Consider the following 27994-nt stretch of genomic DNA (forward strand, 5'->3'; position numbering starts at 1 on the left):
AATACATACATACACACACATGCATACACACAGTAATATATATACAGTGTGTGTTTGTGTGTGTATGTGTTTGTATGTGTAGTAACTGAAGAGCAAAGGATTAAGGTATTAACTTTAGCAAAAAACTGTACTCTCCTCACTGGGACTTATTTTAAGATCCAGGCCCATTTTATATTTTTTGTTACATTAGGAAATCTGGTATGCAGGCCACAAGTTGAACTTCCTATTTGTGATTGTCTCAGCTTGAGGCGATAGAAATGAAAAGAAAGACAAGTGTCTCCTATGCATGGGAATTTTCTTTTTTTAAAAGATACGATTATATACCTTCTCCAGGAGAAAAATCAGTGCCCTAGATGGTAGGTTTTAGCTTAAAATTCATAACACACGAGGAATAATATTCCATAAGTTAACATGTCCTGCATATAAAGACAATTTTATTTTCCCAACAAGTCTCTCTAATGAAATAAACATTTGAACCAATCAGTTAAGTCAGCACAGTTCAGTCATTTAGTCGTGTCTGACGCCGTGATCCCATAGACTGCAGCACACCAGGCTTCCCTGTCCATCACCAACTCCTGGAGCTTGCTCAAACTCATTTCCATCATGTCCATGATGCCATCCAACCATCTCATCCTCTGTCGTCCCCTTCTCTTCCTGCCCTCAGTCTTTCCCAGCATCACGGTATTTCCCAATGAGTCAGTTTTTTGAAATCAGGTGGCCAAGGTATTGGAGCTTCAGCTTCAGCATCAGTCCTTCCAATGAATATTCAGGACTGATTTCCTTTAGGATTGACTGGTTTGATCTCCTTGCAGTCCAAGGGACTCTCAAGAGTCTTCTCCAACAAAACAAAAGCATCAATTCTTCAGTGCTCAGTTTCGTTTATGGTTCAACTCTCACATCCATACATGACTACTGGAAAAACCACTGCTTTGACTAGATGAACCTTTGACAGCAAAGTAATGTCTCTGCTTTTTAATACGCGGTCTAGGTTGGTCATAGCTTTTCTTCCAAGGAGCAAGTGTCTTTTAATTTCATGGCTGCAGTCACCATCTACGGTGATTTAGGAACCCAAGAAAATAAAGTCTCTCACTGTTTTCATTGTTTTCCCATCTATGTGCCATGAAGTGATGGAACTGGATGCCAGGATCTTAGTTTTTTGAATGCTGAGTTTGAAGCCAGCTTTTTCACTGTCGTCTTTCACTTTCACCAAGAGGCTCTTTAGTTCCTAAGGGTGGTATCATCTGCATATCTGAGGTTATTTATATTTCTCCAGGCAATCTTGATTCCAGCTTGTGCTTCATCCAGCCCAGCATTCCACATGATGTACTCTGCACAGAAGTTAAATAAGCAGGATGACAATATACAGCCTTGATGAACTCTTTCCCAATTTGGAACTAGACCATTTTTCCATGTCCGGATCTAACTTTTGTTTCTTGACCTGCATACAGATTTCTCAAGAGGCAGGTCAGGTGGTCTGGTACTGCCATCTCTTTAAGAATTTTCCACAGTTACTTGTGATCCACACAGTCAAAGGCTTTAGTGTAGCCAATGAAGCAGATGTTTTTCTGGAATTCTCTTGCTTTTTCTATGATCCAACAGATGTTGGCAATTTGATCTTGGTTCCTCTGCCTTTTCTAAATTTACATTTTTTTCTATCTTTGGTATATTGCTCTATAACTGCATCAGAAAGTAGAGATATTATTACTATATATTTGAACCAATAGTAATAATTAATATCTCTACTTTCTGATGCAGTTTTAGAGCAATAAACCAAAGAGAAAAAAATTATTGCTTCTGGTATGAAAGGCTTAGATGCAAATGACCACAGAGCAGCAGACCTTGCTTCCATGGATGAAGACTGGATGTAGGTCTCATCTTATTACTTTAACTCTTTCTTCAGAATTTTAGTAGGAGGTCAGTCTAGCTGAACAGTAGTTTTGGGAGAATCATTAAGACCACACCCAATAACACCACTGATAACCACACAGATCCCAAGGTAGAAAGGCAGGGATCATAAAGGTATCCTACCCTGAGACCAAAACTGAAAGAATTAAAGACATAGGAGTTCAATTGCTTATTTTCCTTCTCAACATGTAGATTACTGGTAGACCCTTTTCCTGTTTGTAAAGGGTGTGATCTATTCAACTTGTTAATGTGACTGGGCTAGAGAAAAATGTGGATAAGTTACATCAGAAACATTCTCCAATAGGTTACAGTGAAGCTTCTCTAAAGTGACTCTTTTTCCAGATTATGATCATCAGCAAGGACTAGAAGGTTCTTTTGGGCAGAAAGAACATTTCCTATATGGACCAGGGTATTTAAGTCATGTGGGGAGACTTAAATACCCTGTGAGTATTTAAGGGACCCAAGTGAGTCCCTTAGCTAGCCTCCACTGAACCCAGCACAGTCTGGATCTGTCTCTGACCCAACTTTCATTTTTATATGTTCCTCCAATCAGTAGATCATTATGTTACAACTCCACAAAATAAAATCACTTAGTGAGATTTTTTAAAAACCACTAATGCCACAGCTTCACAATCACTGATTCTAGTGTGAAAGTTTGATGAAGCTCAGGCTTGAGTATTTTCAAGCTCCCCAGGTAACTGTAAGCAGCACTTCCTTAACTCATAGCCCCATGTCATCCTCATAGAAAGTCGTCATTAAATGCCAGCCAAAATTGGTTATCAGTGTGCTGTGAATCAAGTCAGGCCCATTACTTTTAAGTCTCTGCCATTTAAAAATAGATTATATTTGCGTCCTTGAGCATTTTAACAGGGGTGCAAGCCATTTACAACTGCTCATATTGAGAATTTTGCAGTTTTTCACAGCTCAGTTTTATAGACTTCTTCTAGCGATGTTACATTCAGCAAACTTGTTGCAACAAGCTAAGAGAAAATGCCAAAAATTAGCACTCCTACTGTTCAGTAGAGTGTATTTTGTCCTCTTACAACTGCTTCAATTCCAGCACTTAGCAGGAAGACATTTACATTTTTATTGTATTCCTATCTATCAGAAAGAAAGAAGAATTTAGAAGTTTGACACTAAACAATCACAGATGGAAGATCTGAAGTAGGATCACACATTTTACACTGAAGTATAATGTTGCTATCACTAAATGCAGACTGACACAAAATCCATCCAACTTTCCCTATGGCTTTAGGGAGAATGTAACATATTCATTAAAGAATGTCCCACAGAATTTCAAATGTCAAAATACAATATAATCATATTGAGAAAATCCTTCAAATTTAGTAATGGAAAATTTATAATACTGCTGAGAGAGAAAATTGCCAGTTTGTAATTATGCCTCATTCTCTGCAGGTACCACTCATTACAGAAACTAGAATAACAACATGGTAACGAGATTCCTAAACAAGAAAGTAATAAAAACATATGTACATGTTATCAGATGACCACACTATTAATAAAAAATAGTTACCTCCATGGTCATGACTTTAGTTGGTTTATAAATAGAGAAAATAATATAAGAAAAGTAGAAAAGCCTTCTCATTTAAATTTTATCTGTTGATAAAAATCTGTTTGCAAAAGCTTCTCAGTACCAACCAGGAAAACTCCAGGAGCAGCCCCATTCCTGTTTGCCACGTTTGCTATGGGAAGTCCAAGGCCAGCCTGCTGGCTCTTCATTGGCCCTTCACTGACAGCTGGACTCACCCCATAGCCCTGACCTGTCCTAACTTCCCTTCTTTTCTTTCTACATTCTTGTACTGTGCCCTCTATGATTTCTGTTCTAGAATCAGAGAACTTTCTCTTGGAATTCTCTCTTTCCTTCTTATACTTAAGGAATCTTTCAGTTCAGTTCAGTCACTCAGTCGTGTTCAACTCTTTGTGACCCCATGAACCACAGCACGCCAGGCCTCCCCGTCCATCACCAACTGCTGGAGTTCACCCAAACCCATGTCCATCAAGTTGGTGATATACCATCCAACCATCTCATCCTCTGTTGTTCCCTTCTCCTCCGGCCCTCAATCTTTCCCAGCATCAGGGTCTTTTCAAATGAGTCAGCTCTTTGTATCAGGTGGCCAAAGTATTGAAGTTTCAGCTTCAACATCAGTCCTTCCAATGAACACCCAGGACTGATCTCCTTTAGGATGGAACTGGTTGGATCTTCTTGCAGTCCAAGGGACTCTCAAGAGTCTTCTCCAACACCACAGTTCAAAAGCATCAATTCTTCAGTGCTCAGCTTTCCTTATAGTCCAACTCTCACATCCATACATGACCACTGGAAAAACCATAGTCTTGACTAGATGGACCTTTGTTGGCAAAGTAATGTCTCTGCTTTTTAATAATCTGTCTACGTTGATCATAACTTTCCTTCCAAGGAGTAAGCGTCTTTTAATTTCATGGCTGCAATCACCATCTGCAGTGATTTTGGAGCCCAAAAAATAAAGTCCACCACTGTTTCCACTGTTTCCCCATCTATTTGCTATGAAGTGATGGGAGCGGATGCCATGATCTTAGTTTTCTGAATGTTGAGCTTTAGGCCAGCTTTTTCACTCTCCTCTTTCAATTTCTTCAAGAGGCTCTTTAGTTCTTCTTCACTTTCTGCCATAAGGGTGGTGTCATCTGCATATCTGAGGTTATTGATATTTCTCCTGGCAATCTTGATACCAGCTTGTGCTTCCTCCAGCCCAGCGTTTTTCATGATGTATTCTGCATATAAGTTAAATAAGCAGGGTGACAATATACATCCTTGACGTACTCCTTTTCCTATTTGGAACCAGTCTGTTGTTCCATGTCCAGTTCTAACTGTTGCTTCCTGACCTGCATATAAACTTCTCAAGAGGCAGGTCAGGTGGTCTGGTATTCCCATCTCTTTCAGGATTTTCCACAGTTTATTGTGATCCACACAGTTAAAGGCTTTGGCATAGTTATACCCATTTGAAGGAATCTTTAAAAATTTCCAAATCCTAGGCTATAGCCAAGACCAATTCAATATATAGTATTTTTTGAGACTCTCCAGGTCATTCCAGAGATCCACTGATTTATGGGTTCTGTATTATATCAGCTCTTTTCTAATGCTTTCAAAACTTTTCCCTGTTTTTGACATAACTGACAAAATTTCAACCCTTGGTCAACCATGGTTTTCTAGAAAAAAAGAAAAAAGTCACACAACCAAGAGGCTGATTTGATTTATAATCTTGATTACAAATATCAATGAGTAATAAGTATAAACCAGAAATCCTACTACAGTTTGAAGATGTCTGTTTCATAGTTCTACTTTTTTCTCAAACTCTTTTTTTCTCTTATTCTTTCCACTCTCAAAGACCTCACTGATAATATAAAAGCTATCAAGGAAAACTTCTTTGTCTTCACACAACTCTGCTTACAACCAACCTGTATTTTCACCTAGAAACTGACATGGAAACAATGAATTTAACTGAATGAATGAATAAATAAATGTGTGAACAAATCAATGAGTCCATTGATTCCAGATTACTTTTGACATTTCAGTTTTATGCATTAACAGCTGATGTGATGGGGAATATGTGTTTTATGATTACAATATGGTTTTTCAGTTTTCTAGACTACAATGCCATAATACAGTAGTGAAATATTGCTAGTTTTGTTGATTTAACTCTGCTAGTTCAGTATTTTTTAAATGAGAAATTTGAATCATTTATGTTTTGAGATATACCCTGAGAGTTATATGCAGCATTAAAATTTAAAATAGAATGAAGGTGTACTCATTAGAAAATGTTCTTCTATAACATAGAATCCCCAGGAGGAAAAAGAAAATGAAAACTGAGAAAGCAAAGCTTCTGTTGCAAGAAAGATTCTTATTTTAGTTCAAAGGCTTTCTGAAAGAGTGGAATATGAACATGACAGAACTGAAAGGGATTCAGATCATTCTGCATTTGAATCTCTATCTATACATGATGAAACCCAAGAACATGGAGTCAAATCAGAAGGGAAAACCAAAACTGTTTCCTTTGAAACAAAACTAGCAGCAAGCTCTTAATAATAAGATTACAGTCTTTACCAAAAAAAAAAAAGTTGTTTAAAAACATTTTCTTCATTGTTACATAAGAAATCTGGTTACATGAAAGTGAAAATATTTGGAGTTAGCTGTTCAATGTAACTTTCTCCTCACCATTGCCCAGTCTAGGACAGGATTACAAAGGGCTTTCTGAAGAGCCAGAAAATTATTTTTCACAGAAACCTACTTGGCACTAACTTAACGATGACAGTACTTTAATACATATCATTATTGAAATTCAAATATAAAAAATGATTAATATTTGCATTATTTTGATATTACCCTTAACTCTTGAATAATAACTCAGTTTATCCACTAATAACTTACCCTCCATATCCATGATCTCTCCTTATCCATAAAATCAACCAACCACTTACTGTGCAGTACTATATTCAGAAAACTAAGATCATGGCATCTGGTCCCATCACTTCATGGGAAATAGATGGGGAAACAGTTTCAGACTTTATTTTTTGGGGCTCTAAAATCACTGCAGATGGTGAATGCAGCCATGAAATTAAAAGACACTTACTCCTTGGAAGGAAAGTTATGACCAACCAAGATAGTATATTCAAAAGCAGAGATATTACTTTGCCAACAAAGGTCCGTCTAGTCAAGGCTATGGTTTTTCCAGTGGTCATGTATGGATGTGAGAGTTGGACTGTGAAGAAAGCTGAGTGCCAAAGAATTGATGCTTTTGAACTGTGGTGTTGGAGAAGACTCTTGAGAGTCCCTTGGACTGCAAGGAGATCCAACCAGTCCATTCTAAAGGAGATCAGTCTTGGGTGTTCCTTGGAAGGAATGATGCTAAAGCTGAAACTTGAATATTTTGGCCACCTCCTGCAAAGAGTTGACTCATTGGAAAAGACTCTGATGCTGGGAGGGATTGGGGCAGGAGGAGAAGGGGACGACAGAGGATGAGATGATTGGATGGCATCACTGACTCAATGGACATGAGTTTGAGTGAACTCCGGGAGTTGGTGATGGACAGGGAGGCCTGGAATGCTGTGATTCATGGGGTCGCAAAGACTCGGACACGACTGAGTGATTGAACTGAACTGAACTGATAGTCCTAAATATTCATATATAAGTGGACTCTTTCAGTCCAAACCTGCATTGTTCAAGGGTCAACCGTACCTGTAATTAATACTGCAGTATCAGTATTGGTGTTTTTTTCCCCTAGTACACAATTACTGGACACAGTAGGCCATTTGCATGCCTGGCCATACCTCTCTACAGCAATTCCTTAAAAGTCACATGACTGGGCCACGTGACTACTCCCTCTATCTCAATTGACTGGTTTAGAAAACTGTAGCACATCTAAGATAACTAGATAACCGCCACACTTCTAAGATAACTAGAGAAGCACCAGAAAATGGGACAAAATATATCATTATCCTCATTTTCTTCTTTGAACTTCTTTAGCAGTTTATTTACAAACAAGTATTCATGATGGTGTGATCACTAACCTAGAGCCAGACATCCTGGAATGTGAAGTCAAGTGGGCCTCAGAAAGCATCACTACGAACAAAGCTAGTGGAGGTGATAGAATTCCAATTGAGCTATTCCAAATCCTGAAAGATGATGCTGTGAAAGTGCTGCACTCGGTATGTCAGAAAATTTGGAAAACTCAGCAGTGGCCACAGGACTGGAAAACATCAGTTTTCATTCCAATCCCAAAGAAAGGCAATGCCAAAGAATGCTCAAACTACCGCACACTTGCACTCATCTCACACGCTAGTACAGTAATGCTCAAAATTCTCCAAGCCAGGCTTCAGCAATATGTGAACTGTGAACTTCCTGACGTTCAAGCTGGTTTCAGAAAAGGCAGAGGAACGAGAGATAAAATTGCCAACATCTGCTGGATTATGGAAAAAGCAAGAGAGTTCCAGAAAAACATCTATTTCTGCTTTACTGACTATGCCAAAGTCTTTGACTGTGTGGATCACAATAAACTGTGGAAAATTCTGAAAGTGATTGAATACCAGACTACCTGATCTGCCTCTTGAGAAATCTGTATGCAGGTCAGGAAGCAACAGTTAGAACTGGACATGGAACAACAGACTGGTTCCAAATAGGAAAAGGAGTACATCAAGGCTGTATATTGTCACCCTGTATATTTAACTTATATGCAGAGTACATCATGAGAAACGCTGGACTGGAAGAAACACAAGCTGGAATCAAGACTGCCGGGAGAAATATCAATAACCTCAGATATGCAGATGACACCACCCTTATGGCAGAAAGTAAAGAGGAACTAAACAGCCTCTTGATGAAAGTGAAAGTGGAGAGTGAAAAAGTTGGCTTAAAGCTCAACATTCAGAAAACGAAGATCACGGCATCTGGTCCCATCACTTCATGGGAAATAGATGGGGAAACAGTGGAAACAGTGTCAGACTTTCTTTTTTTGGGCTCCAAAATCACTGCAGATGGTGACTGCAGCCATGAAATTAAAAGATGCTTACTCCTTAGAAGGAAAGTTATGACCAACCTAGATAGCATATTGAAAAGCAGAGACATTACTTTGCCAACAAAGGTCTGCGTAGTCAAGGCTATGGTTTTTCCTGTGGTCATGTATGGATGTGAGATTTGGACTGTGAAGAAGGTTGAGCGCTGAAGAATTGATGCTTTTGAACTGTGGTGTTGGAGAAGACTCTTGAGAGTCCCTTGGACTGCAAGGAGATACAACCAGTCCATTCTGAAGGAGATCAGCCCTGGGATTTCTTTGGAAGGAATGATGCTAAAGCTGAAACTTCATTACTTTGGCCACCTCATGAAAAGAGTTGACTCACTGGAAAAGATTCTGATGCTGGGAGGGATTGGAGGCAGGAGGAGAAGGGGACGACAGAGGATGAGATGGCTGGATGGCATCACTGACTCAATGGACATGAGTCTCAGTGAACTCTGGGAGTTGGTAATGGACAGGGAGGCCTGACGTTCTGTGATTCATGGGGTCTCAAAGAGTCGGACATGACTGAGTGACTGATTTGGTCTGGTCTGGTCTGGTGTGATAGGCATACCTAGGAGATATTGTGGGTTCAGTTCCAGACTACCTCAATAAGGTGAATATGGCAGTAAAGTGAGTGACACAAATTGTTTAGCTTCTCAGTGCTTACCAAAGTTAATTTACGCTATACTATAGCCTATAACAATAGCAATATTTCTAAATACAATGTATATATTCTAATTTAAAAAATACTGTATTGCTAAAAAATGTTTACCACCATTGGAACCTTCAGCAAGTTGTAGTAGTAACATCAAAGCAAATCAAATCCACAGTGAGATATCACCAAATACCTGTCAGAATAGCTATCATCAAAAAGCCTACAAATAACTAATGGTGGTGAAGATGTCAAGAAAAAGGGAACCCCGATACACTGTGGGTATGCAAAACAGTACGGAGGGGCCTCAGAAAACTAAAACTAGAACTATCATACAATCCAGCATATATCCTGGGAATATATCTAAAGAAAATGAAAACACTAATTTGAAATGGTACATGCACCCTGATGTTCACAGCAGAATTATTTATAATAGCCAAGGTATGGAAACAACCTCAGTGTACATCAACAGATGAATGGATAAAGAAGATGTGATATAAAATATATATATATATATATATATATTTATAAGCACACACAGGCAAAATGGAATATAACTTAAACATAACAAAATTCTGCCACTCACAACAATGTGGATGGACCCAGAAGGGATTATGCCTAGTGAAATGTCAGAAAAAGAAAGATAAATATGCTATGTTATCACTTATGTATGGAACTGAAAAAATGAATCAACAAATGAATATAAAAAAACAGAAACAGACTCACAAATCCATGATTACCAGTGGGGAAAGGGAGGGGGAGGAGCAAAATAAGGGTGGCAGATGAAAACTACTATGTATAAAACAAATAAGCTACACAGACATTGTACTGCACAGGGAAATACAGCCATTATGTTGTAAGAACTTTTAAAGGAAGAGAATATGTAAAAATCTTGAATCACTATGTTGTACACCTGAAACTAACCTTGTAAATCAATTATAGTTCAATTAATAAAAAAAGAGCACTGGTCACAGATTACCATAACAAACATAATAACAATGAAAATGTTTGAAATATTCCAATATTTACCAAAATGGGACAGATACAGGAAATGAGCAAATGCTCTTGGAAAAACAGTGTTCATAGACTTGCTCAGTGCAAGGTTGCCACAGATCTTCATTTTGTAAAAAACATAATATCTGTGCAGCACAATAAAATAAGGTATGACTGCAACATATATTTACTGAAATAACCTATGTGTAAAGCAGATGTTTTTCATTCTATATTTATTTTTAACCAAAAATTAAATATTAAATAACCACTGATTTTACAAATAGCATAGGTATATCCACATAGATTATCAATAACCACAGCTTATTTTTCTAATCTGTCTCCTTTTAGTTATATTATAAATAGATTAAAAAAAAAACATAAAGCTATTAAACCATCAATCAATACCAGGCCTTTCTTACTGAAGAGTTTTATGATGTTTTAAAGTGATTGAAAACCACATTTTTTCATTAAACTTGCCAGTCAATGAATGATCTCTAAATTGATTTCCTCGGGCTCCAGTTTCTTCATTGTATTTGAAGTTTAATATTCCCAACTGACTTTAATCTTACTCTGTTAAATCAGTCCTACTCCTTCTTGGACTTTTCCTAAGTTTGTGTGTCTTTCCCAAGTTTTTTGTGTCTTTCTACTCTTCTAAGTTTGTCTGGCTGATGCAGCTCATAAATTCTACCAAGAATGCAATTTGTTAATCCAATTTCCTATATATTCACATGACATTCTCTGCTTATCTCTATCACTGTAGTGAGTGAGTGTACTAGGGCAGACATACTGGTCTGCTTACTTGTCTGGACTCCTCTTGGGTTTTGAGACCCTGATGGCAAGAAGTCTTTTTCACCTAGGAATATCTACCACTTAACAATACTTGGCATACAGTAGACACATATAAATGTCTGAAGCATGAAAGAATGTAATAAATTGTGTTAGAACACATTTTAGAATGTGTTATGAATATATGAAATATATAGTTTAAATTGATATATATCTCAAATTCACTAACGTTCTAAACAGAACTTGCCTTATATCAATCTGCTTTCTCTACGCCTTTCTCTCACACTGTTTCTGTCTCTCTCTGTGTCCCCTCTGTCTCTGTTTTGCTCACTTGCCTTACCCTTACTTCTGTGTGAAATAAATCTGAGCACAGGTTTGTAAGAAAAACATATTAAGTTTTATCTAATGCTCACACACACACTCGGAGAAGGTGATGGCACCCCACTCCAGTACTCTTGCCTGGAAAATCCCATGGATGGAGGAGCCTGGTGGGCTGCAGTCCATGGGGTCGCTGAGGGTTGGACACGACTGAGTGACTTCACTTTCACTTTTCACTTTTACGCATTGGAGAAGGAAATGGCAACCCGCTCCAGTGTTCTTGCCTGGAGAATCCCAGGGACGGGGGAGCCTGGTGGGCTGCCGTCTATGGGGTCGCACAGAGTCGGACATGACTGAAGTGACTTAGCAGCGGCAGCAGCAGCACACACACACTCATACATAGAAACCATATAATAAATGTTAACTGATTAACATCATATTGGCTTATCCTAGAAATGAGAATCCAGGCAACCATCAAACCTCTTCATACATGAAAGTAAAGTAAGATGTTTTAGCAGCAACATTCAAAAGACATCACCATGAATTAAAAACAAACAATATTAACTCTTAGTGAGACTGACTAAGAAACAGCTTAATTTCTATATAATTAACCACATAACTGTGGTTGTTCAGCTGCTAAGTCATGTCCGACTCTTTGCGACCCCATGGACTACAGCACGTCAAGCTCTTTTATCTTCCACTATCTCCTGGAGTTTGCTCAAATCCATATCTATGGAGTCTGTGATGCAATCTAACCATCTAATCCTCTGTTCCCCCATGTCCTTCTGTCCTCAATCATTCCCAGTATCAGAATCTTTTCCAAAGAACTGACCCTTTGCATCAGGTGGCCAAAGTACTGGAGCTTCAGCTTCAGCATCAGTCCTTTCAATGAATATACAGAGTTGATTTCCTCTAGCATTGACTGGTTTGATCTCCCTGAAGTCCGAGGGACTCTCAAGAGTCTTCTCCAGCAGCAGAGTTTGAAAGCATCAGTTCTTCGGGACTCAGACTTCTTTAAGGTCCAGCTTTCACATCCATACGTGACTACTGGACAAACCATGACTAGATGGCAAAGTGATGTCTCTGCTTTTTAATGTGCTGCCTAGGTTTGTCATAGTTTTCCTTTCAAGGAGCAAGCATCTTTTAATTTCATAGCTACAGTCACTATCTGCAGTGATTCTGGAGCCCAGGAAAATAAAATCTGTCACTGCTTCCACTTTTCCCCTTCTATTTGTCATGAAGTGATGGGACTAGATGCCACAATCTTAGTTTTTTTAATGTTGAGTTTCAAGACAGCTTTTTCACTCTTTTATTTCATCTTCATCAAGACGCTCTTTAGTTCCTCTTTTTTTCTGCCATAAGAGTGGTATCATCTGTATATCTGAAGTTGTTGATATTTCTCCCAGCAATCATGATTCCAGCTTGTAATTCACCCAGCCCAGCATTTTGCATGATGTACTCTACATAGAAGTTTAATAAGCACGATGACAATATATAGCCTTGTGTACTCCTTTACCAATTTTGAACCAGTAAGTTGTTCTATGTCCAGTTCTAACTGTTGCTTCTTGACCCACATACAGGTTTCCTAGGAGATAAGTAAGGTGGTCTCATACTCCCATCTCCTTAAGGATTTTTCATTTTGTTGTGATCCACACAGCCAAATGTTTTAGCATAGTCACTGAAGTAGAAGTTTTCCTTTAATTCCTTTGCTTTCTCTATGATCCACTGAACATTGGCAATTTGATCTCTGGTTCCTTTGCCTTTTATAAATCTAGCTTGTACATCTGGAAGCTCTCAGTTTATGTACTGCTGAAGCCTAGCTTGAAGGATTTTGACCTTAACCTTGCTAGTATGTGAAATAAGTGCAATTGTCAGGTAGAGTGAACATTCTTTGGTATTGTCCTTTGGGACTGTAATGAAAACTGACCGTTTCCAGTCTTGTGAACCACATAATACCACCTAGGAAATGTCATCTCATTTTTAACAAAGAATTACTAATTTTACTGATATTTTTAGAAGAAATGAATTAAATATTTTATGACGTACACCATCAGATGAGAGCCTAAAGAGGCACTCCTGGATGGAATTGGAATACCAGCATTAATAGAATAGCTAGTAATAATAAAAATAGTAATAGTAAATCTAATTTAGAGTTAAATTAAATCTAAATAAACATTAACTATGAGCTAAGTACCTGATAATATGCTAAGTCTTGCAAACGTATTAAATCATTTTCACCCTGAAAACAATCTTCTGAGGTGGGCACTACTCCATTCCACTGCTGAGCAAACAAAGGCACAGGGTTATGATGCCCCTTACTCAGCTCACACAGCTAAGCCTGGGTTCCCATCCAGATCGTTTTCTTAATCACAATGCTCTATCTTTTCCCAGAAACATATTTATTAACCACATTTTGGTAGCTAACCTATATACTGATCTAATACTAATTTTGTTTCTAATTTTCTCAAATAGGAAATAGAAGAGAAAGACAATAAGCTCCTCTCATTTTCTAGTTGCACAACATTAGGTGAGTTGCTTTTCCTGTCCAAGTTGTAGCATTAGTAAAATGGGGCTTGGGATATCTACCTAGATATCTGAGTACTCCCTTAATTTTAACCTCAGGTTTCTTTGCAACTAAGACTGTATTAAAAAAAAAAAAAAAGAAAACTTTTATGAAGATTAATTTAGATGATGCATAGAAAATGTCTTAGACAATATAGCATGCTGTGTCTATATAAACTTGCTTTTACTAATATTTATAATGACAACTCTTAGGATGCAAAAACATGCAAATAATTCAGCTATTTTTGGTCCCCATTTTATACTTGATTCCTTCATATGATGATATGTAGCTGTGAAAAGAAGAGAAGCACAAAGCAATGGAGAAAAGGAAAGACATAAGCATCTGAATGCAGAGTTCCAAAGAATAGCAAGAAGAGATAAGAAAGTCTTCCTCAGTGATCAATGCAAAGAAATAGAGGAAAACAACAGAATGGGAAAGACTAGAGATCTCTTCAAGAAAATCAGAGATACCAAAGGAACATTTCATGAAAAGATGGGCTCGATAAAGGACAGAAATTGTATGGACCTAATAGAAGCAGAAGATATTAAGAAGAGATGGCAAGAATACATGGAAGAACTGTACAAAAAAGATCTTCATGACCAAGATAATCACGATGGTGTGATCTCTCACCTAGAGCCAGACATCCTGGAATGTGAAGTCAAATTGGCCTTAGAAAGCATCACTATGAACAAAGCTAGTGGAGGTATGGAATTCCAGTTGAGCTATTCCAAATCCTGAAAGATGATGCTGTGAAAGTGCTGCAATCACTATGCCAGCAAATTTGGAAAACTCAGCAGTGGCCACAGGACTGGAAAAGGTCAGTTTTCATTCCAATCCCAAAGAAAGGCAATGCCAAAGAATGCTCAAACTACTGCACAATTGCACTCATCTCACAGGCTAGTAAAGTAATGCTCAAAATTATCTAAGCCAGGCTTCAGCAATACCTGAACCGTGAACTTCCTGATGTTCAAGCTGGTTTTAGAAAAGGCAGAGGAACCAGAGACCAAATTGCCAACATCTGCTGGATCATCGAAAAAGCAAGAGAGTTCCAGAAAAACATCTATTTCTGTTTTATTGACTATGCCAAAGCCTTTGACTGTATGGATCACAATAAACTGTGGAAAATCCTGAAAGAGATGGGAATACCAGACCACCTGACCTGCCTCTTGAGAAGTTTATATGCAGGTCAGGAAGCAACAGTTAGAACTGCACATGGAACAACAGACTGGTTCCAAATAGGAAAAGGAGTACGTGAAGGATGTACATTGTCACCCTGCTTATTCAACTTATATGCAGAGTACATCATGAGAAACGCTGGGCTGGAAGAAGCACAAGCTGGAATCAAGATTGCTGGGAGAAATATCAATAACCTCAGATATGCAGATGACACCACCCTTATAGCAGAAAGTAAAGAGGAACTAAAAAGCCTCTTGACGAAGGTGAAAGAGGAGAGTGAAAAAGTTGGCTTAAAACTTAACATTCAGAAAATGAAGATCATGGCATCTGGTCCCATCACTTCATGGGAAATAGATGGGGAAACAGTGGAAACAGTGTCAGACTTTATTTTTGGGGGCTCCAAAATTACTGCAGAGGGTGACTGCAGCCATGAAATTAAAAGATGCTTACTCCTTAGAAGGAAAGTTATGACCAACCTAGATAGCATATTTAAAAGCAGAGACATTACTTTGCCAACAAAGGTCCGTCTAGTCAAGGCTATGGTTTTTCCAGGGGTCATGTACGGATGTGAGAGTTGGACTGTAAAGAAAGCTGAACGCCAAAGAATTGATGCTTTTGAACTGTGGTGTTGGAGAAGACTCTGGCGAGTCCCTTGGACTACAAGGAGATACAACCAGTCCATTCTGAAGGAGATCAGCCCTGGGATTTCTTTGGAAGGAATGATGCTAAAGCTGAAACTCCAGTACTTTGGCCACCTCATGCGAAGAGTTGACTCATTGGAAAAGACTCTGATGCTGTGAGGGATTGGGGGCAAGAGGAGAAGGGGACGACAGAGGATGAGATGGCTGGATGGCATCACTGACTTGATGGACGTGAGTCTGAGTGAATTCCGTGAGTTGGTGATGGACAGGGAGGCCTGGCCTTCTGCAGTTCATGGGATTGCAAAGAGTCGGACAGGACTGAGTGACTGAACTGAACTGAACTAATGATGATATGATGGAATAACAGGAAATATAAACCTATCTATTCATAATTAAAATAACCTAGTAAGCCAAAAAAAAAAAAGTATTCCCCTGCTTCAACCAGAGTGGATTTCTTTCTTTCCTTCTTTTTTTTTTTAGGAAACAGAAAGAGATGACAGAGGACAAAACAGTTGGATGGTATCATTGACTTAGTGGACATGAGTTATGTAAGCTCTGGAGATGGTGAAGGACAGGGAAGCCTGGCGTGCTGCAGGCCACAGGGTCACAAAGAGCTGGACATGACTGAGTGACTCAACAATACAACTTTACATTTATTGTGTTTTAGAGAGAGAGAAAGAATAAATGTTCTGCTTTTAAAAATCTTCAATTAATTTTTATTGGAATGTATTTGATTTATAGCATTATGTTAGTTTCAGTTATACAGCAAAGTGAATCAGTTATACATACATTCACTCTTTTTTAGATTATTTACCCATATAGGCCATTATAGAATATCAAGTAGAGTTCCCTGTGCTATACAGTAGATTCTTATCAGTTTCAAGTTTTATATATAGTAGTGTATATATCGGAGAAGGCGATGGAACCCCACTCCAGTACTCTTGTCTGGAAAATCCCGTGGACTGAGGAGCCTGGTAGGCTGCAGTCCATGGGGTCGCTGAGAGTTGGACACGACTGAGCGACTTCACTTTCACTTTTCACTTTCATGCATTGGAGAAGGACATGGCAACCCACTCTTCCAGTGGTCTTGCCTGGAGAATCCCAGGGACAGGGGAGCCTGGTGGGCTGCCGTCTATGGGGTCACACAGAGTTGGACACGACTGAAGTGACTTAGCAGCAGCAGCAGCAGCATCGTGTATATGTCAATATCAATCTCCCAATTTATTCCCCATTCTTAGTTTGTACTTTACATATATGACTCTATTTCTTCTTTGTGAATCAGTTCATTTGTACTAGTTTTTTAGAATCTACAAATAAGAGATATATGATATTTGTGTTTCTCTATATTGACTTATTTCATCAGTATGGTAATCTCTAGGCCCACCTATGTTGCTGCAAATGCCATTATCAGAGTGAAAGAATTTTTTGAAACACAAAATTAGGAGTATATAAGATAAAAACAAACAAAATAAAGTAAATCCACCAAACTGGTATCATTGTGAAAAGTTTACATTGATCTTAATGATTTTTGATAAGCAGAACATATATCTAAATGCCTGACAAATTTAGGTAAACATATTTAAATGAAAAAATACAAAAATGTGTTGTTGCTTACTTCTTTTAATTCATTCTCTCTCTACTAGAGGGAAATAAAAATAAAATTCCAGAAAACTAACAAATTTTAGAATGCCTAAAACATGAGTAAACAACCAGATTGCTGCTCCTTGGTCTTAAATTTCTTTAACTGATCATTTAAAAACTTATTTCTTCCATGCCACTTGAAAAAAATAACTTTGCTTAAAACTACAAGTGGTGATTGCAACTAATGAACCACTGCTAAAAATATTACAAGGTAATTATATATACATATATACATATATATAAATATACAAAATATCTTTTTTCAGTAAAACATGAAAGCCTTTCGATGTGCTAGATCCTGTGCTAATTGCTACTAGTCTTAAGTGAATAAGACCCAATTTTCATTCCGTTTTAAATTTACCAAGGTAGTCACATATTTAATAATGTTTTAAATATAATTTTTTATGTGCCACAAAAGGTAAGTAATAGGGCAGTATAAAAATGTATAATAGGTAAAACTAGTGAAGTCTGAGGCTTTAGAAAAAGGCTTTCCTAAGGAAACAAGATTTGCAGATGAAGGATTTTGTCAGGTATAGCAGGGGGTGTTTGAGAACGATGAGTCCAAGAGGGGAGACCAGCAAAACATACAGAGCTCCGAGTGGAAGGAGGTTGGTGCATTCAATGAACTGAAAGAAAGTCTACTTGGCTGGAGCAAGGCCATCATCGGGGAGACCCATGGGAGACCATTCATGCAAGGCCTACGGGTCAGCTGGAGGACACTGCAGGCATTAAAGCCAAGAGGCAGGAGAGTGCCATGATCAGAAAGTGAAAAAAACAATATTTAAAGTCATGAGAGCTCACGGAAAATACTAAATTTCATAAAACATCAATAATTAGAAACCATAAGGATATTAGAGATTACTGATTTCAAAGTTAGTAGAGAAATGCTAGATTTAGATAAGATATTGAGCCAGAAGGAAGTTTTAAAAAGTGTTCTGTTGGAGTTAAACATTATAAGCTATTTGAAGGACAAATGTAGGAAGAAAACTTCAATATATCTTTGAGTCCTATATCAAAAATAATCTCAAAATTATATTTGATACCACAAATATGGTCAATTTACAGACCTTATAAGAGAGAATGCTGCTAAGTCACTGCAGTCGTGTCCGACTCTGTGCGACCCCATAGACGGCAGCCCACCAGGCTCCCCCGTCCCTGGAATTCTCCAGGCAAGAACACTGGAGTGGGTTGCCATTTCCTTCTCCAATGCATGAAAGGGAAAAGTGAAAGTGAAGTCGCTCAGTTGTGTCTGACTCCTAGTGACCCCATGGACTGCAGCCCACCAGTACTCTCCAGGCAAGAGTACTGGAGTGGGTTGCCATTGCCTTCTCTGTATAAGAGACACACTAATAGATAATTATGTTTATTTAGTTGGGTTACTATTGAAAGTTCTATGAGAAGAGTTTCCAAAACAGAAAAGCAGTTCAGTCAGCCCTCAGTTAAATATATACAGTTAAAGTGATATTAATATAAACATTTCAAAGAATTTATGAAATTACTGGAGATTTGTTAAGATCTTAGCTGTCCATGATCCATTTTTACCTTCAGGGAAAATATTAATACCAAGACTCAAGAAATAGTTCTCATTATGAACTTTCTTCAGACATTTTTTATCTGAAAGTTATCAATATTCAATGAACTAGGGACATTAAGTCTCTGTTATCTGCAGATAGTTTTGTTTTACTCAGACGCTATGTTACATGCTATGGGCTAGAATTGTCTTCATCAAAGGACAGTCTCAGGAAAAAAACTCTATCAGGTACTACAAACCACTGACACTCTCAACTCTTCAGTACAGGCTTCTGAGCTGACAATGCTTACACAACTTCCAGACTAAAGCAGTAAACTACGTCTGGATCAATAGAATTCTCGGATGCAGTGGGCTTCAAGAATTAATGACAGGAACAACGGCATGAACTCAGAGGTCATCACTGATTTTGTTTCTCTACTAGGAAAGGCTGTACTTGTGAATGATGTTCACTGTGTCTGGGAGGACCAGCTGCCTTTAAGGAACTGAGGCTGATTTTCCTTATGAACACAATGCCTGCAAAGTCCACCCAGAAAGCCCAGGTTGGTGCCTGCAAGACAAAGTGCAATCTCAAGGTCACGAGGGTCACTTCCTGACAGGTTGAGAGGAGAAGGATGCACTGAAAGGTACAGGTTGTACAGGGAAAATCTGGTATGTGCTTTATTGGATTTAGCTTCCTAGTCTCAAGACAGCAAATGATAGAGACTTTTATAAGTCTGATCAGAAATTTTTTAAATAAAAACTTCCAGGTAGAAATGAATTAATCCGAAGTGATTCCTGGGTTGGGAAGAGCCCCTTGAGAAGGGAATGGCTACCCACTCTAATATTCTGGCCTGGAGAATTCCATGGACTGTATAGTCCATGGTGTCACAAAGAGTCAGACACAATTGAGTGACTTTCACTTTTCACTTTCTAAGGCTTTTATTATAGAAAATTAAGTCAGGCTGCCATTCCCCCATCTTTCCAGTTCTCTCCACCCTAAAAACTGGTAAAATTTCCTAAAACTCAAATGGTTTTGGTTGACCAAATAGAACAGAAAACAGTGCTGGTTGATTGTATATTTTATAATTCAAGATCCTTCAGACAGAAATGACTTTTGAATAGTCATGTTTCCTATTTTTTTTTAAATAAGTATCTTTTTTGTCCATCACAATACCTTGGGCCTTGGTTTCCACATTTATAATACAAATGTACTGGTGTACAGTTACCTCAAAGAAGACCAATAATATTAGCTCAGTATGTTGTTATGACATGACAATTATATCCTTCTATGTTCAATGTGCAAACACTACGATAATGAAATAAATCAGAATGATTAAATTCAGAATAACAATTCTATGTTTAAAAAAATTTTCACCCCACTTATTGACAACAGTATTAAATAAGATACCAGCCATTAGGTTAATTTTGCATCATATATTAGTATAACAATAATCTTAAAGTAATTTAATTTTTACAGTTTACACATGACAGTGTTTTACGGAAATAAAATTATAATATTCTATTTTAAACCTGAACAGCTACAGCACAATATCCTACATGACTTGTGTCATATATAATATTGGTTAACATTTTAAACACAGATTGGATATAAGTTCAATTCATACTTACCCATGAAATTGAGATACCCCTCTCCACCGAGTGCGTGAGTAATGAGTCGAATCATCTTGTGAAGCTGTATTCCACGATCAATAACGGGAGTAAATGGGGTCAGAACACTCATGTTGGTATACATTTCAGCATCCATCAACCAAAATGCCAACGTCTTATCCCCAACAAGTGCCTAATAAAATAAAAGTCATTGATGTAAATGCAAAGAATAAATACTAGGGAGTTGTCATTTATGCTAGAGTAACACGTGATTTCACAAAAACAGTACAGGAGAAGTGTGTGAATTAGTATTAATTCCATGTATTTCCCAATAGTCACTATCTGGCACCCCACTCCAGTACTCTTGCCTGGAAAATCCCATGGACGGAGGAGCCTGGTGGGCTGCAGTCCATGGGGTCGCTAAGAGTCTGACACGACTGAACGACTTCACTTTCACTTTCCACTTTCATGCATTGGAGAAGGAAATGGCAACCCACTCCAGTGTTCTTGCCTGGAGAGTCCCAGGGACGGAGGAGCCTGGTGGGCTGCAGTCCATGGGTCACACAGAGTCGGACACAACTGAGGCGACTTAGTAGCAGTAGCAGCAGCAGCACTTATGTACATAAAACATGTACATAAATATATTACAATGGACCTTTTTTCCTTTTAGGAGCAAACTGACAACTTTTTCTTAAAATGTAGAACTTGCTTTCTTATTATATTTGAAATCTAATCTAGAACGAGTTTGTTTTATATGAAAATATAATAGTTGACAAATGGGGCAGGTAACTTGGAAACACCCTGAGCAGCAGAAAAGGTCTCTTAATTGGAATGATTTATGGTTAAAAGTAGCTAACTAATGCCAAGGATTATTTATCGACAGGAAGAATATATAGAGAAACACAGAGCTTAAACCATAATCTCCTCACCCTATAACTGTACAATTATTTTCATTTTTAGAAAAATATTTTTCTTTATAAACCTATTTTAAAGTTTAAACTATTTTCATATATTCATATTTGTAATTTTTATTAGGTTTAAAATTCAGTGTATGTTTGCTTTTAGGAAGAATTAGGTAACTTACATCTTTTTGTATATTCCTGACAATTTTTAATACAAGGTGGAATTACCTGGATGTTTAAAGTATGAAATAAGTCTTCCATACTGTTTCTGTACATCTTGGAAGAAAAATTATGAAATTAATCTATCAGATTCATCTTTAATTTGTTTATTTTACTCATTTCTTTATTCTTTTATTCATTCATATAAAATAAACATAAATTGGGAACCCAAATGTGCTACAGTTGGCTAGAAGCTTGCAATGTATTTTAATTTTCATGTTGTTATATACTTGACACACAAAATAATGTGGAAAATTTTTTAAAGAGATGGTAATAACAGATCACCTGACCTGCCTCCTGAAAAATGTGTATGCAGACAAAGAAGCAACAGTTAGAACTGGACATGGAACAAAAGACTGGTTCCAAATTGGGAAAGGAGTACATGAAAGCTGTATATTGTCACTTTGCTTGTTTAACTTCTATGCAGAGTACATCATGAGAAACGCTGGACTGGAAGAAGCACAAGCTGGGATCAAGATTGTTGGGAGAAATATTAATAACCTCAGGTATACAGGTGACACCACCCTTATGGAAGAAAGCGAAGAAGAACTAAAGAGCCTCTTGATGAAAGTGAAAGAGGAGAGTGAAAAAGCTGGCTTAAAACTCAACTATCAGGAAACTAAGATCATGGCATCCGGTCCTATCACTTCATGGCAAATAGACGGGGAAACAGTGGAAACGACAAGAGACTTTATTTTTTGGGGCTCCAAAATCACTGCAGATGGTGACTGCAGCCATGAAATTAAAAGTCACTTTCCTTGAAAGGAAAGTTATGACCAACCTAGACAGCATATTAAAAAGCAGAGACATTACTTTGTCAACAAAGGTCCATCATCTAGTCAAAGCTATGGTTTTTCCATAGTCATGAATGGAAGTGATAGTTTGACATAAATGGAAAAGATAGTTGGAAGACAGCTGAACACTGAAGAATTGATGCTTTTGGGTTTTTTTTTTTTTTAAACTTTACATAATTGTATTAGTTTTGCCAAATATCAAAATGAATCCGCCACAGGTATACATGTGTTCCCCATCCTGAACCCTTCTCCCTCCTCCCTCCCCATACCATCCCTCTGGGTCCTCCCAGTGCTCTTGAACTGTGGTGTTGGAGAAGACTTTTGAGAGTCCCTTGGACTGCAAGGAGATCCAACCAGTAAATCCTAAAAGAAATCAGTTCTGAATATTCATTGGAAGGACTGATGCTGAAGCTGAAACTCCAAACTTTGGCTACCTGATGTGAAGAACTGACTCATTGGAAAATACCCTGATGCTGGGAGGGATTGGGGGCAGGAGGAGAAAGGGACGATAAAGGATGAGATGGTTGGATGGCATGAACGACTCAATGGACATGAGTTTGAGTAAGCTCCAGGAATTGGTGATGGACGGGGAAGCCTGTCTACTGCCATCCATGGAGTTGCAAACAGTCGGACATGACTGAGAGACTGAAATGAACTGAATATTCTTGACAAGGGATTTACTTATCCTTAAATTAATATTCAGTCAGTTCAGTTCAGTTCAGTTCAGTCTCACAGTCGTGTCTGACTCTTTGCGACGCCATGAACTGCAGCACGCCAGGCCTCCCTGTCCATCACAAACTCCCAGAGTTCACTCAGACTCACATCGTTCAAGTCAGTGATGCCATCCAGCCATCTCATCCTCTGTTGTCCCCTTCTCCTCCTGCCCCCAATCCCTCCCAGCATCAGAGTCTTTTCCAGTGAGTCAACTCTTCGCATGAGGTGGCCAAAGTACTGGAGTTTCAGCTTCAGCATCATTCCCTCCAAAGAAATCCCAGGGCTGATCTCCTTTAGAATGGACTGGTTGGATCTCCTTGCAGTCCAAGGGACTCTCAAGAGTCTTCTCCAACACCACAGTTCAAAAGCATCAATTCTTCAGTGCTCAGCCTTCTTCACGGTCCAACTCTCACATCCATACATGACCACAGGAAAAATCATAGTATTCATTTCTTATTTTGCTACATTTTGGTTCTGTTTTTCTCATTGATATTTATTTGATTTGTTCCACAGCCAATTTAAAAGAAAGTACTGCCCCAATTAGGAAGATATAAAACTTCATATGTCTACTTCATGAATGAGTAAAGTTTCTATACAGGCCAACAGTACATGGTTTAGGCAGTGGGCTATTTTCTCAGTCTCAACTACTTAAATCTGCCATGAAGACTCAAAAACAGCCATAGACAATAGATAATTGAATGAGTATGCCTGTGTTCCAATTACCTTTATAAAAACAAGCAGCAGGCAGAATTTGGCTCATGGGCCTTGATAGCTGATCTCTGGTCTACTTATACTTTCTTAATAGTAAGAGGAGACATCTGAAAAACTAGTTTCCAACTTAAATTGTTAATTTCTGTTGAAATAACATAGGAACTTATTGTTTAATTTCAATTTTCTTAACTCATATACTGCAAATAATTTCAAAAGGTTTACTGTCTTTTTAAAGTATAAAGACTTCAATTTATATTGTTTATGGGGACAATCCACATGCTTTCAATAACTAAATGGCCTTCTCCATTTGAGTGACTACTAGGAGAAGTCATAGTACTAAGGCTGCAAATACAAATGGAAACAAATATTCTGCTTAAAATGTGATGAGAACATGAAGAATTGGGAAACCACTTTTTCCCCTATACACCTGGATGAAAGCTTCAGGAAACACACATGAGTCAGAGCATTAGTTCTTTATAGTAGTTTCCCAGGTGAAGTATGCATTTGCATGTGTGTGGGGAAAGTATAAGATTGGGACAAGGCTGACCTATTTATGGGAGAAGGCAATGGCACCCTACTCCAGTACTTTTGCCTGGAAAATCCCATGGATGGAGGAGCCTGGTAGGGTGAAGTCCATGGGATCACTAAGAGTCGGACACGACTGAGCGACTTCACTTTCACTTTTCACTTTCATGCATTGGAGAAGGAAATGGCAACCCACTCCGGTGTTCTTGCCTGGAGAATCCCAGGGACAGGGGAGCCTGGTGGGCTGCCGTCTACGGGGTCACACAGAGTCGGACACGACTGAAGCGACTTAGCAGCAGCAGCAGACCTATTTATGAATGGGTGAAAGTTTTACAGTATTGAAGAACAGAACACTTGGAGGATTGAACAGAGAATAGACTTTGGCATGAGCCAAGATATGACAGGTTGTGTGTGAGAAACTTTAACCAAAAGATCTGGGTTAACAAAATTAGCTTTGCCCTTTGGAAAATATCTCAGGCTACGTTATAGATGATGGACTAAAACAGAGGGACAGAGATCAGGGTGATCAATCAGCAAAAGATTTAGTGACTGAGGGGGGAAAATGATGAAAGCAAGTGAAAAGCCATAAAAGAAAATCTTTAGAAGGAAACATAAAATGGAAAGGAAATTAAAATTAACCTGGATTAGCACCAACATTCTTCTTGTGACAACAAAGGAAAACTTGTAAGATAGCACTTGCAACTGTCATTCACAGTCGTTTAATTACAGTTTGGCAGGGTAAAAGTAGTACTGCATTTTGAAGCTGAAATTTATGGATCTACAAAGTAATTTTTTTAATGTTTTTCTTTTTTAAAGGTTTTTTGATTTAAAATGTCTACTGAATTTGTTACAATACTGCTTCTGTTTTATGTTTGGGGCTTTTTGACTGTGAGATGCATGGGATCTTAGCTCCCTGACAAGGGATCGAACCTGGACCTTCTGCACTGGAAGGCAAACTCTTAACTACGGGACCACCATGGAAGTCCCTGAAACATTTTTCAAGTAAGAGTAGCTGTCACATAAAACAGACATATAACACACTGCATTAATTGTATTGAACTATAGAAATTTGTATTGAGATATGCTTATTTTAGATACGTTAACACATACAGGCACAGAGAGAGAACGGTTTACACACATACTTATTTACCTGATCGTGGCTCTCTGCGTAGGCAATGCACTTTTCAAGGTAGCGTCGGTTTGTGAGTGTATACACTATATTGCCCATGTTCCAATCTTCATCTTTATATTCTTTCAGTAACTAAATGCAAGACAGGAAATAATTTCAATACATCATTACTATTCTTACTTTATAACCCAAACTTAGGGTATATATCATATTAATCCAAATTATGACACACAGATACAAGCACACCTACAGAACAAAAATAGCTTTGTTGAACTTTTACTGAAATCACAGCTTTTGTACAGACTATCCAAATGACAGTGGTGTTGTGTGTGGGTGTGCATGTGCTCACTTTTGTGCAGATGATTTGATCACTGCACTTTAGGATTTTGGCAACCTTTTTTCTTTTTCTGTAACAGCTGCTACTTCTTGATTAATGACTACAGTAAAGTGTTGTGCAGTAGATTTTTCAATAACTTCCACAAGGTACAGATATACTTGCTACCATTTAGCTTGGAATGAAAAAAAAAAAAAAGTTAGCAAGAAGAGTGTCTTGTTCCTTTCTTAAAATAAATGAAAACAACTATTATTTCAATGTATAAAAGCTGATTATCATGAAATAAATATCATCCTGAGGTAGGAGATAGATGGGCTCCAGGTTAGATATCTACAGCTGACCTTCTGTTTGCATTTCATGAGGCAGGAAGAAGTGGGCTTCCCACAGAATACCTATAACCAGCCTTCTGTTGGTGTTTTCTGAGATAAGAGATGGGTGGGCTCCAGTTAAGGCATTTACAATCAGCCTCCTGTTTGCCCTCCAAAATGGAAGTAACAACAGACACAGGGTAAATAGCCAGTCTTTGTCTCTTGGAAACACCTAAAGGTAAGAGTCATGGCATGGCCTCTTTACCTCACTGCTCTTCACCACACCCTTCTCTCTGAGTGTGCATTTCTGCTTTGCTTCCATCTTAACTAAATCAACCATTTCTCTGTGTGCTTTCCCACTTGTTGTTATGCTATGCCTCTAATAATAAACTTTGTACCTGCATTTACAGTTTCTGCCTCCGTGATAAATGCATTTTTCACTGAGGTCAAAGATCCAGGGAAAAATAGCTTCCAGCCTCTAGCCCTGGCTGGTCGGGTGGCTAGGATTCTTGATTCTCATCCAGACTACCCAGGTTCAATTTCTGGGCAGGGAATTAAGATCTCGCTTCCCGCCACCATTCACTGCTGCCTCTCCGAGATAAGTCAACAGTGCGCACATTTTTGTCTCCACTTGGGTTGTTACTCAGTCTCCAGTGTGGCTTCTGTACCTCTCAAACCTCTTCAGTGCAAATGAACTTGTAGAAATTTCAGATTATGATTGCGTCCTAAGTCCTTTCTTAGGCAAACGCTTGCTGTACAAGAAAAGAATGCTGTCCCTACCCCTTTCCATGAAATGCTTTCCTCCTTAGGCTGCCATTGTGAAACTCTGCATTGTTTTGCTTTGTTTTGTTTTCTCACCACTCAGACATCCAGCAAAATCCCTTTCTCTGACTATCCTATGAAAGCCGCTGCTCCACAGAATTAACAGCCTAAAAAGAGACTATTCTTTCACTCAACACAATCTTTCTAAAGGGGGCTCATTTCTCTGTCCTGCACACTGACAGGCAGAATTCTAAAATGGTTCCTATGATTCCCACTCCCTCTGATTCACCTCTTTGTATAATCCTTTACCTGGAGGGTGGGAGGGAACTTTGAATACAACAGATGTCCTTCGAAGAAAGGGTGAGATAATAATAGAAATGTTTTAAATTGCTAAGTTTGTGGTAGTTGGTTATACAGCAATAGGAAATTAATGCAGATTTTGGTACATGAAATAGAGTTCCAGCCTGTTTGTATCTTCCTTTGCTTTTTTTTTTTAAATTTTGCTCAATGGAATTCAGAGGTGCTTAGCCATCCCCCGTCGGAGAAGGCAATGGCAACCCTACTCTAGTACTCTTGCCTGGAAAATCCCATGGGCGGAGCAGCCTGGTAGGCTGCAGTCCATGGTGTCCCAAGAGTCAGACACGACTGAGCGACTTCACTTTCACTTTTCACTTTCATGCACTGGAGAAGGAAATGGCAACCCACTCCAGTGTTCTTGCCTGGAAAATCCCAGGGACGGGGTAGCCTGGTGGGCTGCCGTCTAGGGGGTTGCACAGAGTACACATGACTTAGCAGAAGCAGCAGCAGCAGCTGCTGCCATCCCCCATAACTGCAGTGTGAATCACTGGGCACCAGAGGGCAGACTGTATTAGGCAGAATAATGCCCGCCCACAGGTGTTCACAGGAGAAGGCAATGGCACCCCACTCCAGTACTCTTGCCTGGAAAATCCCATGGATGGAGGAGCCTGATAGGCTGCAGTCCACGGGGTTGCTAAGAGTTGGACCTGACTGAGCGACTTCACTTTCACTTTTCACTTTCATGCACTGGAGAAGGAAATGGCAGGGACGGGGGAGCCTGGTGGGCTGCAGCAGCAACAGCAGCACAGGTGTTCACATGCTAATACCCAGAGTCTGTGAATATGTCACCTTACATGGCAAGAAGGACTTCAGAGATCTGCTGAAGTTAAGGACATTGAGAGGGGGAGATTATCCTGGATCACCCGGATGTTGCTGCTACTGCTAAATCATGTCAGTCATGTCCGAC

At 38.7% G+C, this 27994-nt stretch overlaps 1 protein-coding gene across 1 annotated transcript in view; it reads right to left on the minus strand.

The window, feature by feature from the left end:
- GBE1 (1,4-alpha-glucan branching enzyme 1) overlaps nt 1-27994 on the minus strand; it is a 314187-nt gene that overhangs the window by 61828 nt on the left and 224365 nt on the right. Inside the window, exons 11-12 of the mRNA XM_070367825.1 lie at nt 25348-25458; nt 20354-20525 (exon numbers count right to left, since the gene is read on the minus strand). Coding sequence (XP_070223926.1) covers nt 20354-20525; nt 25348-25458 — 283 coding nt within the window. The remainder of the gene's footprint in view (nt 1-20353; nt 20526-25347; nt 25459-27994) is intronic.

This window comes from Bos mutus, chromosome 1, assembly GCF_027580195.1.
Source record: "Bos mutus isolate GX-2022 chromosome 1, NWIPB_WYAK_1.1, whole genome shotgun sequence".
Lineage (NCBI taxonomy): Eukaryota > Metazoa > Chordata > Mammalia > Artiodactyla > Bovidae > Bos > Bos mutus.